This window comes from Xenopus laevis, chromosome 1L, assembly GCF_017654675.1.
Source record: "Xenopus laevis strain J_2021 chromosome 1L, Xenopus_laevis_v10.1, whole genome shotgun sequence".
Classification (NCBI taxonomy): domain Eukaryota; kingdom Metazoa; phylum Chordata; class Amphibia; order Anura; family Pipidae; genus Xenopus; species Xenopus laevis.
The window spans coordinates 110,219,943-110,238,972 of record NC_054371.1 but is presented as its reverse complement, the minus strand read 5'-3'; the positions used below and the strand labels follow the sequence as shown (position 1 = coordinate 110,238,972).

General features: G+C 38.7%; 1 protein-coding gene across 8 annotated transcripts in view; it reads right to left on the bottom strand.

Moving 5' to 3' along the window:
• XB5806080.L (immununoglobulin light chain L homeolog) overlaps positions 1-19,030 on the bottom strand; it is a 107,784-nt gene that overhangs the window by 55,952 nt on the left and 32,802 nt on the right. For 2 of the 8 annotated variants that reach the window (XM_041561946.1, XM_041561932.1), the window contains exon 1: positions 45-137. The exons of 5 other annotated variants lie outside the window; for them this stretch is intronic. In XM_041561946.1, coding sequence (XP_041417880.1) covers positions 45-90 — 46 coding nt within the window. In that variant the 5' untranslated portion in view covers positions 91-137. Of the gene's footprint in view, positions 1-44; positions 138-4,092; positions 4,416-4,500; positions 4,577-19,030 lie in introns of those variants that run through there. One more of the 8 variants, XM_041561955.1, reaches the window with a different exon arrangement.

Below are 19,030 nucleotides of genomic sequence, written 5' to 3'. Positions count from 1 at the left end.
AAAACTATTTATATAAAATACACATTAGCTGAATTGTAATTTACTTGAAATCCACAGCAATACAAAATATAAAGGCAGGAAGGGACCCATTGCTATAGTTCAATTCTGCTCTCTTGCAGTGAAGTCATGCTGTGCTAGAGCAATATATAATGCAAAGCAGAAAGGCTTTTTCACCATGCAAATTCATTATAGCCTGAAATGAAAAAATATTCCTTCAATGTGAGAACATTTTCTTCTATGTCACATTATTTGCATACTATTTACTCTAATCTGTTACATGATAGGAAATTAAGTTTGCTAATTCTTTGTTTGATAAAAATGTATGTTCTTTTCATCTTGTGACTCATTGTGACATTTTGCTTTGTGAGATTAAAGAATGGAGACAAATATTTGCAGTGTAGTTGCTCATGTGCCATTAACACCACATTGGTCACTCTTCTGTCTGCTTATCTTTATATTATCTTTTACACATTTTGAATGAATAAATAACTGTTGCCATTCTGCTTAAAGGAACATAACACCAAAAAATGAAAGTGTTTTAAAGTAATGAAAATATCATGTAGTGTTGCCCTGCACTGGTAAAACGGATCTGTTTGCTTCAGAAACACTACTATAGTTCATACAAACAAGCTGCTGTGTAGCAATGGTGAAAATTGAAAAAAGGCTATATGGCACAGGTTAAATAGTGGATAACAGATAACATTATGTTCTATAGAGCTTATCGGTAACCTGAGCCTTTTCTCAATTGAATTGCTGCCCCATTGTTACACAGCAACTTATTTATAGAAACAATAGTAGTGTTTCTGAAGCGAATATATAAATTTTACCAGTGCAGGGCAACATTGCATTATATTTTTATTACTTTGAAAAACTTTCATTTTTAAAGTTACTGTTCGTTTAAGAGAGGGGATAACCGGTAGCTCAATCTCACGCGAGCCTGCAGCTTTCTTTAGACAGAGGAGAAATTGCACACATACACCATGCTTTTCTTGTTTCAAGAAGACAAAACTTTATTAACACTTCTGCATTAGCAGACAAGGATCATGTCACATGACACTGTGTCAGTATCAGATTACTATGGGATTTGTATGAGAACACAGCCATTAATACATATCTTAACAATAACCCATGACATTGACTTATTAAAAAGATATATGTATGTATCAGATGCAATTATTCAACTGACTGAAGCCAAACATCAAAAGTCCATTATTGTAAAAGTAGCAACATGGAAATAGCAGTTTTTAGAAGGACATTTGGGAGGCCTGAATGCAAAAGGATGCTGTTGGATGAAATAAGGTAGCGAGGTAGCGAGGTGGTGGGAAAGATATAATAGTTAAGTTGAACAATTCAAATAATCTTGTAAAAGCTGTTTTATGGTATAAGTAGGTGTCTGTAGAAGCAAACATGTAGAACAAATGGGTAAATGAGTATTTTGACAAACAAGGGACTAATGGCTGTGGAGAGGCAACTTTGTGTGACATTGTTTCTCAGCTTGTTATGGAACTGTATGAGCATTATTAAAGATGTTGTTGTCTCTGTCTCTTTCATCTGATTTCAGTCCCCTGTTGTGTTGGCTCTGAGAAAATTCACTTCAATGCTAATATCTCATTCATATATATCAGAAGAACCCGCACTCCATATAGCTTGAAAAAACTTATTTATTGGATATGCATTGGATATACATTTACAATAAATATGTTTGTTTCACACTATATGAAATGCGGGTCCTTCTGATGAACTGTATGCAATATTTGACCCTGCACCCACTGTCAAGGTATGACTGGTAGGAGTGCGGATAATGAGTAGAAAAAAAAAAAAAAAAAAAAAAAAAATATATATATATCACCTTGCATATGTCATATTGCATTCTTCATTAAATACTTTATAGCTACAACATCCTCCCCCACCTTATGAACTACATGAATTGACATCAATGGTTTTTTTATCTGGAAGAGAAATTGAGATTTTAATAACATTTGTGAACATTGTAGATGGACTTTAGCCATTTTTAATTTGAATTAATTATCTCTTGATATGCTTGATATTTATTTATATTGATTGTGATTTAAAAATGTATGATTAGTAGGCTGTCCAGCCACTTTTTTAAGTAAGTGAGAGTGATTAAGTGATTAAGGGGCTGATTCATCAAGCTCGAGTGAAGGATTCGAAGTAAAAAAACTTCGAATTTCGAAGTATTTTTTGGGCTACTTCGACCATCGAATGGGCTACTTCGACCTTCGACTACGACTACGACTTCGAATCGAACTATTCAAAGTAAAAATCGTTCGACTATTCGACCATTCGATAGTCGAAGTACTGTCTCTTTAAAAAAAACTTCGACCCCCTAGTTCGGCAACTAAAAGCTACCGAAGTCAATGTTAGCCTATGGGGAAGGTCCCCATAGGCTTGCCTAAGTTTTTTTGATCGAAGGATATTCCTTCGATCGTTGGATTAAAATCCTTCGAATCGTTCGATTCAAAGGATTTTATCGTTCGATCGAAGGAATAATCCTTCGATCGTACGATCGAATTTTCTGCACTAAATCCTTCGACTTCGATATTCGAAGTCGAAGGATTTCAATTCCTAGTCGAATATCGAGGGTTAATTAACCCTCGATATTCGACCCTTGATGAATCGGCCCCTAAGAGTGATTAATAAAGTAAATTATTGAGAACCCAAAATCTCTCCAGTTTGCAATTTCAGCAATTTCTGCATGCTAGAATCCAAATTATCCTGATTTTACACTGATTTAAATGCGAGACTGGAATATGAATGAGAGCACCTGAATAGAGAGATGAGTAGTAAAAAGTTGCAATAACAAAACATTTGTAGCTTTGCAGAACATTTGTTTTGAGATGGGTTCAGTGACATCCATTGGAAAGAATCAGAAGAAAAAGGCAAATATTAAAAAAAACTGTAAAAAATAATGAAGTCCAACTGAAAACTAAAAGTTAACTGAAAGGTGAACCACCCCTTTAATAAGTAGTAGATGCATGCAACATGTTTGTACATTGAAATACAATTTATAATTAAAGACTCAAGTACAATAACTGTAATTTAGGGCAGCGCTGTCCACCTTGTTTCATGCTGTAGTTTATGTATAAAGGTATTGATTGAAAATTATTATAAATATTATAAATATTATAGTTCACAGGTAATTAAATATATTTCAAATCTTGAGTATGTAATTTCTACTAGCTTATTTGTTATGAGCATGGGAGCATGTGCATGAGTTTGGAGTTGCACCCCCGTAGATCCCATACACTTACCACACCAAGAGTCGCAGCGGTTATTTAGTAAACTCCGGATTTATCTGGTCTGACTTTTTGGGTCAAAACTCTAATTTTAATTTTTTTTTAAAAAAACTCACATTTTTTGAGATTTATTAAAGCCGATGATTTCTCTCAGACCTGCCGAATTGTCAATGGCAGAGGTCTCTAACCTAATTGCAAGTTATCCTAGTGTGAGCTGGGTTTAGGCCGAAAATCCGATAATTTTGGGTTTTTCTGGCAAAACCTGATTTGCACCTGTTTATTGCACTTGGGCCCCTAGTTTGTAAATGAGTCCTATAATATCCTATGTAACTAATAAGGACCCGTATATCTGATAACAGTTGCAACATGATCAATGACTATATTACAACATGTTGGTACTACATCAACTATCTTATTTTGAGTATCTGCATTGGTATTGTAACATAGTATATAACATCACCTTATGATTAGTAAACAACATAGATATTTGGTTTATATGTAGTTTGCCCCAATGGCATTTTAGGGCATAGACTCATAACTTATTAGTTTTACCAGTTGCTGGATGACACTTTTTAAAAATGTTTGCCTTCAAGTAACATTTCATTTTCCTCTCATGGACTCAGTGTGATTAAATGATGAAAAAGTTTATGAAAAATATTATAACCAAGAAAGCCAATGACAAATAGGATTATAATAGAGAAATCAGTAACTGCTGTGTCTATAATGTTCCAGGTGCAGCTCTAACATGACATGATAATAAACCAGCCCCTTATTCTGATATTATGTCATGTTTATGATATGCAGTGTTTTTGTCAGACTCTTTATCACTGTGGAATGCAGATATGCTGTTAAACCATTTCACACAGTAATAATGAGCAGTGTCTGCTGTCTCTGCCTTCTTAATGATAAACTGATACTCAGTGGCTGCGCTTGTAATGATGACAGTATAACGGTCAGTAGGTATCCCTGATCCATATTTAGGAGAGGTGAATGAATGGTGATGATATATAATCTGCTGTGGGGCATTCCCTGGTATCTGCTTTAGAAACAGCACCCAGTGTTCATCCTTGGCTCCAATATGACAGGAGATTGCTGCCCTGTCTCCCAGATTAACTGCACTACTGGAAGGTATCATCGATAATGTCTGAGATTCTGCATCTGAAAAATATAAAAACATCATCAGGCATAAGTTACATTGTAGGCACACACTGCTTTTACAAAATACAAATGAAATTTAATGTACTTGAAATCCACAGCAATGCAAAATATATAGGCAGGATGGGACTCATTGCTACAGTTCAGTTCTTTTCTCTTGCAGTGAAGTCATGCTGTGCTAGAGCAATATACAGTGGTGTGAAAAACTATTTGCCCCCTTCCTGATTTCTTATTCTTTTGCATGTTTGTCACACTTAAATGTTTCTGCTCATCAAAAACCTTTAACTATTAGTCAAAGATAACATAATTGAACACAAAATGCAGTTTTTAAATGAAGGTTTACGTTATTAAGGGAGAAAAAAAACTCCAAATCTACATGGGCCTGTGTGAAAAAGTGATTGCCCCCCTTGTTAAAAAATAACTTAACTGTGGTTTATCACACCTGAGTTCAATTTCAAAGGTTATAAAGCCATTTCTAAAGCTTTGGGACTCCAGCGAACCACAGTGAGAGCCATTATCCACAAATGGCAAAAACATGGAACAGTGGTGAACCTTCCCAGGAGTGGCCGGCCGACCAAAATTACCCCAAGAGCGCAGAGACAACTCATCCGAGAGGCCACAAAAGACCCCAAGACAACATCTAAAGAACTGCAGGCCTCACTTGCCTCAATTACGGTCAGTGTTCACGACTCCACCATAAGAAAGAGACTGGGCAAAAACGGCCTGCATGGCAGATTTCCAAGGCGCAAACCACTTTTAAGCAAAAAGAACATTAAGGCTCGTCTCAATTTTGCTAAAAAACATCTCAATGATTGCCAAGACTTTTGGGAAAATACCTTGTGGACCGACGAGACAAAAGTTGAACTTTTTGGAAGGTGCGCGTCCCGTTACATCTGGCGTAAAAGTAACACAGCATTTCAGAAAAAGAACATCATACCAACAGTAAAATATGGTGGTGGTAGTGTGATGGTCTGGGGTTGTTTTGCTGCTTCAGGACCTGGAAGACTTGCTGTGATAGATGGAACCATGAATTCTACTGTCTACCAAAAAATCCTGAAGGAGAATGTCCGGCCATCTGTTCGTCAACTCAAGCTGAAGCGATCTTGGGTGCTGCAGCATGACAATGACCCAAAACACACCAGCAAATCCACCTCTGAATGGCTGAAGAAAAACAAAATGAAGACTTTGGAGTGGCCTAGTCAAAGTCCTGACCTGAATCCTATTGAGATGTTGTGGCATGACCTTAAAAAGGCGGTTCATGCTAGAAAACCCTCAAATAAAGCTGAATTACAACAATTCTGCAAAGATGAGTGGGTCAAAATTCCTCCAGAGCGCTGTAAAAGACTCGTTGCAAGTTATCGCAAACGCTTGATTGCAGTTATTGCTGCTAAGGGTGGCCCAACCAGTAATTAGGTTCAGGGGGCAATTACTTTTTCACACAGGTTTGGATTTCTTTTCTCCCTAAATAATAAAAACCCTCATTTAAAAACTGCATTTTGTGTTTACTTGTGTTATCTTTGACTAATAGTTAAATGTGTTTGATGATCAGAAACATTTTGTGTGACAAACATGCAAAAGAATAAGAAATCAGGAAGGGGGCAAATAGTTTTTCACACCACTGTATAACGTAAAGCAGAAATGCTTTTTCACTATGTAAATTCATTATAGCTTGAAATCAAAAGTTATTCCTTCTATGTCACAACATTTCCTTCTATGTCACATGATTTGCATTCTATTCACCCTAATCCGTTACAGGCCAGATAATAGTTTTTTTTACACATTTTACACATTGAATATTTGGTAAAAAATGGATGCTCTTCTATATTGTGATTGACTGGGGAATTTGTCTTTGTGAAGTTAAAGAATGAAGAAATGTATTTGCAGTGTAGTAAATGTACCATTCACACCACATTGTTCACTCTACTGTCTGCTTCTATGTATATTGTTTTTTACACATTTTGCATGAATTTAGAACACATGGCATTGACTTGTTAGATAGGCACTAAGGGGTTATTTACTAAACTCCAACTTTTTATTTTAAAACTCACATTTTTCGAGAGTTATTTAAGCGAAATGCTGCAAATACGCCTGTATCTGAAAATCCACCATCTCAGACCTGCCGAGGTTGTGTATAAGTCTATGGCAGAGGTCTCTATCCTATTCCGAGGTTTCTGTGGTCTGCGCTGGAATTAGCCCCAAAATCCGACCATTTTGGGCTTTTCGGGCATAAATCCGAAAAATTCTGCCTTTTTGGGTTCTCTTCGATTTTATCGGGGTTTTAACCAAACAGATTAAATCAAGCTTTTCAAATAATAAATATGGTAAAATCAAGTATGGGAGTTTGGTTGTGTTTTTTTTTTAATTAGGTTAATTCAGATTTTAATATATTATGCCACTGATTGCAGCCAAATCAAAGTCCATTACGATAAAAGTAACAAATGGAAGGCATTAAAAAAAGTAGCAGTTTTTAGAAGGACATTTAGAAGGACAAGTATTGAATGCAAAGGGATGCTAAGGGCCATTAGCAACAAAGAAAGATGGTAGAGAGGTAATGGGAAAGATTAAATAATCAAGCTAAACAATAAAAAAAATAAAAGAATTTTGAAATAAAATTGCTCTTACTATATAAGGGTCTTATTACCTTCACTGAAGGGGGGCAACTTTTATGGTGCTGGATCTTGGACTGTTAGGGATGAACACATTATGCTCTCACAATGAGTATTATCTAAATGTAATTGTTTCCATGTAGTGGTTTCATTAAGTGATTAGAGATGTGTAAATAATAGCACATTCTTTAAAGGGGATGTAAAGTAGAAAAACTAAGAGCCCAGTCCCAGTTTCTCCATTAAGAAAGAAAGCTATTTCCAATATGCATTTTATACAAAATCCATACTGTTTTTATAAAAAATATGATCCCTAGCTTGCAATTCCCCTTCGCTTCCCTGGTTCTTATTACTGATGCACAAATCCTTAGGAGGCCATTGGCTGGAATACAGTAAAACAAACTGTGCTGCATGGCGGGACAGCAGCACATAGGTTGTTTTATACCTTTGCTTCTCACAAAAGCTAACCTAGGTCAGAAGCAACCCTGCAAGTTGTTTTCCTGCTGTCCAGAACTTGGATAGTGATGATGGAACTAATGCAATAGGCACTGTCTAAGGACTTACGCAGTCAGTAATCAGAGCTAGTGGTGTGAAGGGGGATATTGCAAGCAAGGGATCATGTTTTTTGATAAAAACAGTGCAGATATTTTAATGAATTTGTATTGAATTTATATTTTTTTAATGGAAAACCTGGAACCATTAGGGCCCCTAGCCACCAATGTGTACTTTGGTTTTCAATAATTAGGCAGCTGATCATTGTTATTGTATTGGATCCGGTGATTTCAGGTGGCAGCCCTGAATCCAATAGATGTGCCATTTGTCAATATAGTGTAATAGTGATGTGTGGGTCGAAAAAAACTCGACCTGCACTCAACTCGAACATGTCTGACCCATGCCCGGCCACACCCAACTTCCCCCTCCATTTATAGACCCGCGCCGACCCACCCCACACCTATAAAACCTGAAGTTGGAAGCCAGCATTCTAAGGTCGCAACTCATGCAAGGTGCAGCAAGGTTGGCCTGAACCATGGGTAAACCCGTGGGTTCTGTGGGTATTGGCCTGGCCCGCACATCACTATAGTGTAGGGATAGAGAACAATTTTTTTTTTTCCTGAAAGAATGTGACAAAGGGGGGTGACAAATGATCTGTAAGAGGGAGTTATACTTCCATTGGTTCTGTGATATCATGGGATGCATGAATGAGGATTAGTGAGTCATACTTTGTCATTGTAAACCCAAGTGGTGTTACACAGCCAGCAGTGAGCAAGGGCTTTTTAGTGCCCCAACCCAAGTTCAATAGTGGAGTGAAAAGGGAGCAAGGGTATCGTCCTTAAACCTAGATGGTATTTACTCTGGGTATCTCTCTGCATCTAGGAAGGTTAAACCTGTCAATGAGAATCTACTTTGTGTTCGACCTCATTTGAGCGCCTTTGGAGTGATTGTTTTATTTGTTGTTTCTCCTGCTATTCAGATATTACACAGCTTCATAATGACTTTAAAAGGAAACTTGCTATCATTATTCTAAATCCTGATTCCTGTATTCTGTAAAGTTCCTGTTTATGTTTAAGAACTACTGGTGCCCCACTGAGTTTATTAAATCAGAGAGTTATAGCTCATCACAACGTCTTTCCACCACCATGCACTGAGGACCCATGTATTGCATGTAACCCCTGATCTGCTGGTATTTGCTGGGAGTTATCCCTTACGTGGCTGGGTTGAGGGAAGGTAAAGATCAATAGTGTACTCTGTCCAGATTAACACAGAGTACAACACTGCATTTAAAGATAGTGTTATAATAGTAATACTGAAACACTGTACACACTGTAGTATCTATATGGCTGGCAGTATGTTTCTAGGTTATAGGCTATTCTATTTGGGTCTTATTTAACGACCCCATAAACCGCATATAGGTTAAGACAGGTATAGATTTAAACAGATTACAGTAATTAGAATGTTACTATGATCATGCATGGCTTCTTGTGGTCATAAAAATTCTCTTGGTATTTCATTACTTCTTATTTGTTATTGGAAGTTATGTTTCCTTTTTGTACAAACCTCATTGTATGGTCCTAAGCTGCCTGGTTATTACTTGCTTCAGGGAAACCAATATGCCTTACTTATACAGTATGTACTGCCCTTTGAGAAATAGCTGTAATTATAAAAGAATGGTGCAATTTTCAAATAAACATTGAAAACTTTCCCTAATATATCTACATGTACTTCCCCTTAATAGTCCAGAAACCTGTTGTATTAATCCCATGAAGTAAAGTGATTTTCCTAAATGGCAAACATATTGGCAAAGCAGATGTTTTTACATGCCATCCCCTTCACGTGCTGGTGTAGTAATCTGTGACGCATATAGCTCTATAAAACAGAAATTATAAATTTACTCAACCTTTCTTGAAAACATGAACAGTCAAATTAAGTTTTTTTTATAGTAGGTGCAGATGTCTGCCTTCAGTTATTTACACAAATCTGGCCCTTAGCAGTGCATTTGGCTAGTTTGCTTTATGTGAAACATGGTTTTGAGTGAAGCAGTTGCTCAATTTTAGCAGTCCATTTCTTTATACAAGTATGGGATCCATTATCCAGAAACCTGTAATCCAGAAAGCTCCAAATTACTGGGAGGCCTTTTCCCCATAGACACCAAATAATTAACATTTTTTAAAATGATTTCCTTTTTCTCTCTAATAATAAATTAGTACCCTGTACTTGATCCCAATTAAGATCCTATTAGGTTTATTTAATATTTAAATTACTTTTTTGCAGACTTAAAGGGATACTGTCATGGGAAATTTTTTTTTTAAAAAAATGAATCAGTTAATAGTGCTGCTCCAGCAGAATTCTGCACTGAAATCCATTTCTCAAAAGAGCAAACAGATTTTTTTATATTCAATTTTGAAATCTGACATGGGGCTAGACCTTTTGTCAATTTCCCAGCTGCCCCAAGTCATGTGACTTGTGCTCTGATAAACTTCAATCACTCTTTACTGCTGTACTGCAAGTTAGAGAGATATCACCCCCCTCCCCTTTTCCCCCCAGCAGCCAAACAAAAGAACAATGGGAAGGTAACCAGATAGCAGCTCCCTAACACAAGATAACAGCTGCCTGGTAGATCTAAGAACAACACTCAATAGTAAAAACCCATGTCTCACTGAGACACATTCAGTTACATTGAGAAGGAAAAACAGCAGCCTGCCAGAAAGCATTTCTCTCCTGAAGTGCAGGCACACGTCACATGACTTGGGGCAGCTGGGAAATTGACAAAATGTCTAGCCCCATGTCAGATTTTAAAATTAAATATAACAAAAATCTGTTTGCTCTTTTGAGAAATGGATTTCAGCGCAGAATTCTGCTGGAACAGCACTATTAACTGATTCATTTTGAAAACATTTGTTTTCCCATGACAGTATCCCTTTAAGGTATGGAGATCTAAATTGTGGAAAGATCCCTTATCCAAAAAACTCCAAGTCCCAAGCTTTCTGGATAATGGGTCCCATACCTCTATAGTTAATGTTTTTGTTGGTGAAAAAACTGCTTGACCATATCCTGGACAGTAATGGTAGTTTGAAGAATTTCTTAAAATGTATGCCCTTAGTAAAACACATCTACATACTGCTATGAGCTGATGTGTTCATACCAAGAGGGCAGGATTTTATGTGAACAAAATCAAATATACAGTTTGATTAAAGAAGACAAAATAACATTCAATGTGCTATCTGCCCCTTATTCTGTTGACTTATGTGTGTAATTCATTCTTGTTACCCAGTGTTTTTGTCAAACTGTTTATCACTGTGGAATGCTGATATGCTGCTAAACCATTTCACACAGTAATAATGAGCAGTGTCTGCTGTCTCTGCCTTCTTAATGATAAACTTAATGGCTTCAGCATTTATGGTGGCAGTATAACGGTCAGTAGGTATCCCTGGTCCATATTCAGGAGAGGTGAATGAATGGTGATGATGTATAATAAGCTGTGGAGCATTCCCTGGTATCTGCTTTAGAAACAGTATCCCATTATCATCCTTGAATCCAACATTACAGTTGAAAGTTGCCTTCTCTCACAGATTAACTGCATTGCTTGAAGGTGTCAAAAACAATGTCTGAGACTCTGAATCTGAAAAAATGTGTAAATCCTACATAAGACACAAATTACATTACAGGTATAAAGTATTTATATAAAGTACAGAAAGGCTCTAATATTTACATGAAATCCAGAACAATATGAAATAGATTGACAGGACTGGACTCATTGCTAATGTTCTGTTTTTCTCTCCTTCAGTGAAATCATCTCTGCCAGATCAATATATAAAGTAAAAAGGATAAATCTTGTTCAGTTTACATATGCAAATAAAATAATATTTCTTCCATGTTACAATATTTGCATACCATTGACCATAATCATATGTCAGGAAAATGCTTTTAGTTAACTGAATTTTACATTCTTCTATGACAGCATTTCTGTTCAAGTAATACTGTTCTTCCACCAGAAAAATAAAAAATGAATAAAAAAGACAGAACCCTTGAGGGTAAAAAAAATTGGACTTGGGCAAAGGTGCAGGTTTAATGTATAGCTGCTGTTTGGCTGGTAGAGCTGCAGCTGTGGGGACAAACTTGTTAAACTGAATTTGTTAAATGAATAACTATACTTTCCCTATTGTAGTTCTTTCCTTAGCTTCTGTAAAGGTGTTAGGAACTCGGCCTATATGAACTCTTAAAATTTGCCATAGTAGTTGATACATTTAGTTGATACATTTTTCAGCAGTGTCTTTAGAATAACGATTAAGTATAACAGCTGCCTTTAATGAAACTTAGGGAAATGTATCAACAGTTAAAGAGTCGGTGACCCCCCCCCCCAAGCTGCTTCAGGAAGGCACGAGAAGGTGAAAAATGAATCTTTAAATTTCAATATTAGAAAAACAGTCACAAATAGAAAATAGAAAGTAAATAAAAGGAGTTTTTATTTCTGGAGAACTATCTGAAAACAACTGAACTGAAAAAAGTGTTGTAAGGTAAACTATGGCTATTTATATTTTGGCTAGTGATGGACGAATTTGCGCCGTTTCGCTTCGCCGAAAAATTAGCGAAATTCGCGAAATGGCGAAAAATTCGCGAAATGGCGAAAAATTAGCGAAACGTTTTTGATGCCGGCGTCCGTTTTTTCGTAATTTTTTTTTTGACGCCGGCGAATTTTTGCCGCGAATTTTCACGGGCGTTTTGCGAATTTATTGGCTGGCGGCGAATCGCGCAAATTTGTCGCGAATAAATTCGCCCATCACTAATTTTGGCAAAACTGTGCCATCTTAACATTAAGATAAAGGAGCATATTTGGTATATTAAGAAAGGTTGAATGGGCATGAAAGCTATGAAGGGTATTTTAATATATGTATGTTACATTTTGCTAAGGTAATAGTGGAAATAGTGATGACTTGCACCTGACACTAACCCACAAAACCTTAGGCTAATGCCGACAGGCCTGATTCTCGGGTAAATACAGGCTGAGAATCAGATTCCGGCAAATGTCAGAAGGGCTGCTGTCAGATGCCATAGACAGTCACTATATATTGGGTTGGTCGGGGGCTGTTTGGGCCCCTGTGAGCTTGACATGCCAGTGCCTTTTGAATCCCAGTTCAGGCATGACCTGCACCCAGAGCCATTGCATTCATCCTGGTGCAGGCAGAAATGCATGCATGCATTTCTGTGCCAAAATCCATTACGTGTGCCGACTCAAAGACTCTGGGTTGAGGCACAGGGAAAGGCTCATGCCAAAGTAGGGAATGATTCTTGGTCTGTGTTTATCAGCAGGCTATCAGCCCTGTCTGGCATTAGCCTTGATCTGTGCCTGCACCCACAACTGACCCTTACATACAAAATATTGGTATTGTAGAACCTGCACCCATACCAGGTATACCTTCAGGTGCCATAGGTTTCAGGTCAACCTGCACATCACTGCATGAAATGTATATTGTATACCCAATTTTTTGGTGGCCACAGAATAGGAGCCGAAGGTGAAAAGCTGAATGTTAGCTGAAGCCGAAACACCGAATGGGAGTAGAAGCCGAAAAGCCAAATGAGAGACAAAGCTGAATGGGAGTCGAAGCCGAAAAGCCAAATGAGAGCCAAAGCTGAATGGGAGCCGAAGCCGAATGGGGCCTGAAGCCGAATGGGGGCTGAAGATGAATGGTGATCTAACCCAAATGGGAGCCAAAGACAAATGGGAGCTGAAGCCGAATGGGAGCAGAAGCCAAAGCTGCCTAAAAGAGCCAAAGCCACTGAGGAGAATGAAGAAGCTGCTCTCGCCTAGAAGGAAGTAAACTGCCTGCCAAATTATAAAAGGTAAGTTTCCACTGTACACCAATTATTATTATTATAGGGGGTAATTCCTGACCACCAATTTTTCTTTTACTTTAATGGGTGACCTTGGTCAACAATGGTTTTTTATCCTGGGGGGCTGGCCTCCAATGTTTTTATTAACTTGGTGGGGAATTGGCCACCAAATTATTGGCCACCAATGTTGCACATTTATACTGTATGTGGGCTGCTCTGTTTTTTTTAAAAAATGTTACTCCCTGTCCTGCCCTGATTCCACTGTGGAAAGCACATCACAATATAGCACTCTGCTACTTATATTTAGTCTAGTGTGAACTACAGGAACGAGGGATTTGCCTCATCCTCATCCTCTGTCCGGATTAACACAGAGCACGGCACTGGATTTAAAAATATATTTTGCTGACAGTATGCCGGTCACATAGATTCCATGTTTCTAGGCTACAGACTATTTTATTCTATTTGTTGGCCAAAATTCAGCTTGTGGTTGGCACAGCCTGTGAAAAAAGGATTAATCACAGACCCTTGTATATAAACTAAATATAGATTACAGTAACTAGATAATACTATGATCATGCTATCTAATGGTCATTTCAAATTCTCTTGCTGTTTGGCTAATTTGGTACTGGTTGTAAGTTATGTCTTAAACAACCTTTTTGTACATGTACATGTATGGTCCTCAACTGCCTGGTTGTATGCCTTGCTTTTCTGTACTGCTGTTTCAGAAAATAGTTGTAATTACAAAAGGATGGTAAAAAGTTATTTTGATATATGACAATCACATAGCATCCCAAGCGATGCACATAACATGTTACCTTCCATGAAAAAAGAACAGCGCAATCAGAAACAACACACTGGGAAAGGGGGAGCAAGTTGACAGAGACTGAAGAAGGAGAGAAAAATGGCAGAATGAGCAGTAGCGTAAAAAAATCTTCAGAGGGGCCGGTACACTCTGATCCCCATCCTCCCAACCCTCCTGCCCACTTCCAGCCCTGCCTCCACGCAGATAAGAGAGCGACTGGGGTGGGGTTTTTTTCTTGTTAGCTATAGAGGACGCTTCCTCTATAGTTATGTCACTGAGAGTGAGACAAAGACAATATAATATAGAAAACAATTGAAGAGAAATATAATCCAAGTAAAAAATTGTGGATAACCCATACAGATAAGAGATTGAAAGATTAATCAGATCAGAAAATTACTTTTTGCACCACATGGAGGTGCTTTTGGAGGGGGCACGCTGTGCCTGGTATGACTAGGCATTAAATAACCTAGGCCTGGCACTGTGATCTAAGCAGCTTTGATAAGCGTGTTAACTCTTGCTGTTGGTTCTGAAAAATTGCAAAATACATTGTGGTTTGAACTGCTGGGAATCTTTCTGAATTCCCCAGTTCAATCTAGAATACGTCATCTGTCCCTAAGTAATAAAAAATGTGATAAATAATGGGTTCATGTGTAAGTGAGTATTCAGTGTGACCGAATAGATTTCAGTACATGCAGATACAATTACCAGCTCCTTTTTTGTGTGACTCTATATCACTGTGGAACCCTGGAAGACTCCAAAACCATTTCACACAGTAATAATGAGCAGTGTCTGATGTCTCTGCCTTCTTAATGATAAACTGATACTCAGTGGCTGCACTGTTAATGGTGGCAGTATAACGGTCAGTAGGTATCCCTGGTCCATATTTAGGAGAGGTGTATGAATGGTGATGATATATAATCAGTTGTGGAACATTCCCTGGTATCTGCTTTAAAAGACGTACAGTCACCATCCTTGGGCCTGGGCCGGTGCTCCGATCAGCAGAAAAACGCACCGGCCCGGGGTTTCTCTAGAGAGCACCATGGATAGATCCTCTTCCTGATTCATCGTTTTTCTAATGCGCAACTGCGAGAAGACCCAAAGAAGCAGGAATAGGATCTCTCCATGTTGGTTGCTAGAAGAACCCCGGGCCGGTGTGGTTTTCTGCTGATAGGAGTGCCGGCCCAGGGTGTCAGGTAAGTAAAAGTAGTCACTTGGGGCTGCCTAACTTTTGGTACCCCCAAGTGTAAAATGCTATTCCTTCTCCTTTAAGGCTGAAGCAATGTCAACAATGGTTTTTGTAATAAAATAGTATAACATTTTTTCAAATCCTAGTCATAAAGCATGTTCCTAATGTTCACACATTTTTGTTTTCTCCAGTCCAGACAAGGGCGGGTGGATGACATTGAGGGTAGGTCATGTATTGTATCTTATGGCATCAGCGGGTGGGACTATGATACAGTGATCACATCACCACATCATTCAAGGGAAGAATTGTCTGGATTTCCTTAATTGGAAAACCAGGAAGGCAGTTTTGACTTGTACAGCTCTTATGAAAACCTGGCTGTCAGGGTTAAAACTGGACAGGTGGCATATTTAAATTAAAATTCACCATATTTCTTCTCTATTACTTATTACACATTTTTGCTAACACAGAAAAGTTGATATTTTCAAGAGTGCCCCTTTAATTCATTTTAAAAGCTAGAAGGATTTGAACATATGAAATTGTGACATATGTAACATGGGTTACAGGGACACAACAAATGTCTTAATAGTTTTTCATATGATGCAAGATGAGAGATGGGCACATAGGGGCAAATTCACTAACGCGCGAAGCGCCGAACGCTAGCGTTAATTCGCTAGCGTTGGGCATTTTCGCTACTGCGCAAATTCACTAATGAACGCTGGCGTAGTTTCGCTAGTGTTACTTCGCAACCTTACGCCAGGCGAATCTTCGCTAGTGACGAAACTACGCAAATTCACTAACTTGCGCAGTGTAGCGAACGCTACCTTTTACGCTAGACTTCCTTCGCCACCTCAGACCTGGCGAAGCGCAATAGAGTAGATAGGGATTGTTTAAAAAAAAGTCAAAATTTTTTCTAAGTCCCAAAAAACGCTGGCGTGTTTTCTACATGATGGCTGATAGGCTGATAGGCTGAAAAAGATACTTTTTCTGACTCATGGCAACTTACCTAGACAGTGGGCACATGTGTAGGGCAAAATAAAATTTTTATTTGCAGATTTGAAGGTTTTCTAGGCATTTGTAGTGCAGATACGTGTTCCTCCATTGAAATTTGAATTTCGCGCCGTATGCAAATTAGCCTTCGCTAGCGCAACTTCGCTTTATATAGCGAAACAACGCTAGCGCAACTCCGCAACCTTACGCTACCCCTGTGCGCAACTTCGGATTTTAGTGAATTTGCGAAGCGCTGGCGAAACTACGCCTGGCGAAGTGCGGCGAAGTTGCGCCTGGCGCAACTTCGCATCTTAGTGAATTTGCCCCATAGTGAGAAGGGCAGAAAGGAGAGAACAGCAGATGGGGACACGCGAAAAGGGGGAAATTAGAGAAACACACATTGGGAGACTGCTCAAAGGAAGAATGGTATATATGAATATGAGGATATCATGGTGTCACACAAGAAGAAGACACAAAGATAATTAAGAAAATTGACTACTGGGAATGGAGGAACAGGGAGACAGTAATGAGGAAGTAGAGAAAAGCAGAAGAGAGCGCACATGACAAGTTGAGAGATCACAAATGGTGATAGAGAAGTGGAAAATATTCAAATTATATGTAATGTGGTTGTGTGTATTCAGTGGGAAACAACACAGACAATCTGTGTCACATTGGATTTCAGTATATGCAGATGTACAGTCTGCAATCAACTGGTTCCTTATTCTGTTGAAAATTTTTGTGTGACCAATTCTTGTTAAACTGTTTATCTCTGTGGAATGCTGATATGCTGTTAAACCATTTCACACATTAATTATGATCAGTGTCGGCTGTCTGCCTTCTTAATGATAACCTGATACTCAGCGGCTTCACTATTAATGGCGGCAGTATACGGGTCAATATATATCCCTGGTCCATATCCCTGCACTATTTGATGGTGTCAGACTTAGGGGAGGTATTTACTAAAACTCAAATGTATACCATTTTTTATTAAAGCAAAGGCAACCTAACTCCCATCTACAAATTTAACTCATTTATCAAGAAAACAGCTCGAGAAATTCAGTGTGGGAAAACTCACAACTAAACTAGCGCAGTTCACAATATCAAAAAACATCTTCTAAAAGGGACATCTGTCATTGACTTTACATGACCTTGTCAGGTTTTAGCTGGAGTATTTTTGTATTTCGGTTTTTAGCAGCGTATAATAAATCTCTAATAATTCAAGTTTTTTTTCGCTCTAAAAATTTGAGTTTTCCCCTAAAAAACATCACCAGAAAAAAATTGAGGCTTCATAAATAGATCCCTTAAAGGAGAAGGAAACCCCCTGGGCGCAAAACCCCTCCCCTGTGTTGCCCCCCCTCCCTCCTCCCCCCTGGCCTACCTGTCCCCCTGGGCAAATGCCCCTAACTTGTTACTAACCCCTCTGCGCAGCTCCTGTCCACGGAGTTCACAGGCGCCATCTTCTCCCACGCGGTCTTCTTCCTGCTTTGATCGGCGTCTTCTGGCGCATGCGCAGTAGGAGCATTTACAGGTACGGATCTATTGCGCATGCGCTGAATGTCACAAAGTGAATTTGGAAAACTTTGTGACATTCGGCGCATGCGCAGTAGATCCGTACCTGTAAATGCTCCTACTGCGCATGCGCCAGAAGACACTGGTCAAAGCAGGAAGAAGACCGCGTGGGAGAAGATGGCGTCTGTGAACTCCGTGGACAGGACCTGCGCAGAGGGGTGAGTAACAAGTTAGGGGCATTTGCCCAGGGGGACAGGTAGGCCAGGGGGGAGGAGGGAGGGGGGCAACACAGGGGAGGGGTTTTGTGCCCAGGGAGTTTCCTTCTCATTTAATGTCTGACATTCTGCATCTGAAAGAATTAAAATACAACTTGAGACATGGATGGAAATACAATTAAAAAATGTGGTATAAGGTGACTGCATTGTTATTTATATGAAATCCATATCGATACACAATATGTAGCCAGAGTTAGACTTATTGCTGGGATTTAAACTTACTCTCTTATTGAGTATTTGTTTGCTAACCCTACATATAAAGGAAAGCAGAAATGCTAATGCTTTAACTATGTAAATTAGTTACAGTGAATAATGAATGAATACTTTTTTTTTTAAAAGTTTTTATTTATTGGTTTCATCTTCACAGGCCAGGATTTGTGGAAAGGCCACCTAGGCCCGGGCCTAGGGTGGCAGGATTTTAGGGGGGGGCGGCATGCTGCCCAACCACACCCACATTGGTTCAGAAACACTGGGGATACGCTGGAGATAGAATAATTTTTTAAATTTCCTGTGTGCCAATCCCCATTGATCCAGTCCAGATGATGAAAATTTGCACGAATAAAGGGGAGGGCACAGGGGCAACGAACGGCAGTGGGCCTACGGGTGCCCACTATGTAAATCCAGCCCTGAATATTCAACGTACAATAATAAATGATATCCTATCAATGACAATAACAACGTGTAGTGATTATTTAAGTTAAATCTCCGCCTCAAGGAGAGTCAGCTCTGAGTCAAAGGTCTCCACTAAAGATCAAAACCTTTATTTATTTTTTTCTTTTAAACACAAACAGAGGTAGAAAAGGGTAGTGAGGGGTTAGTGGGGCCATGTGGGCATGTGTCAGCTTCTGTTGCAACATCTGTAAATAAATTTACTAATAAGTATCTTGAGGTGTATTTGTATCGATGGAATCAACCCATGCACTTCAGAT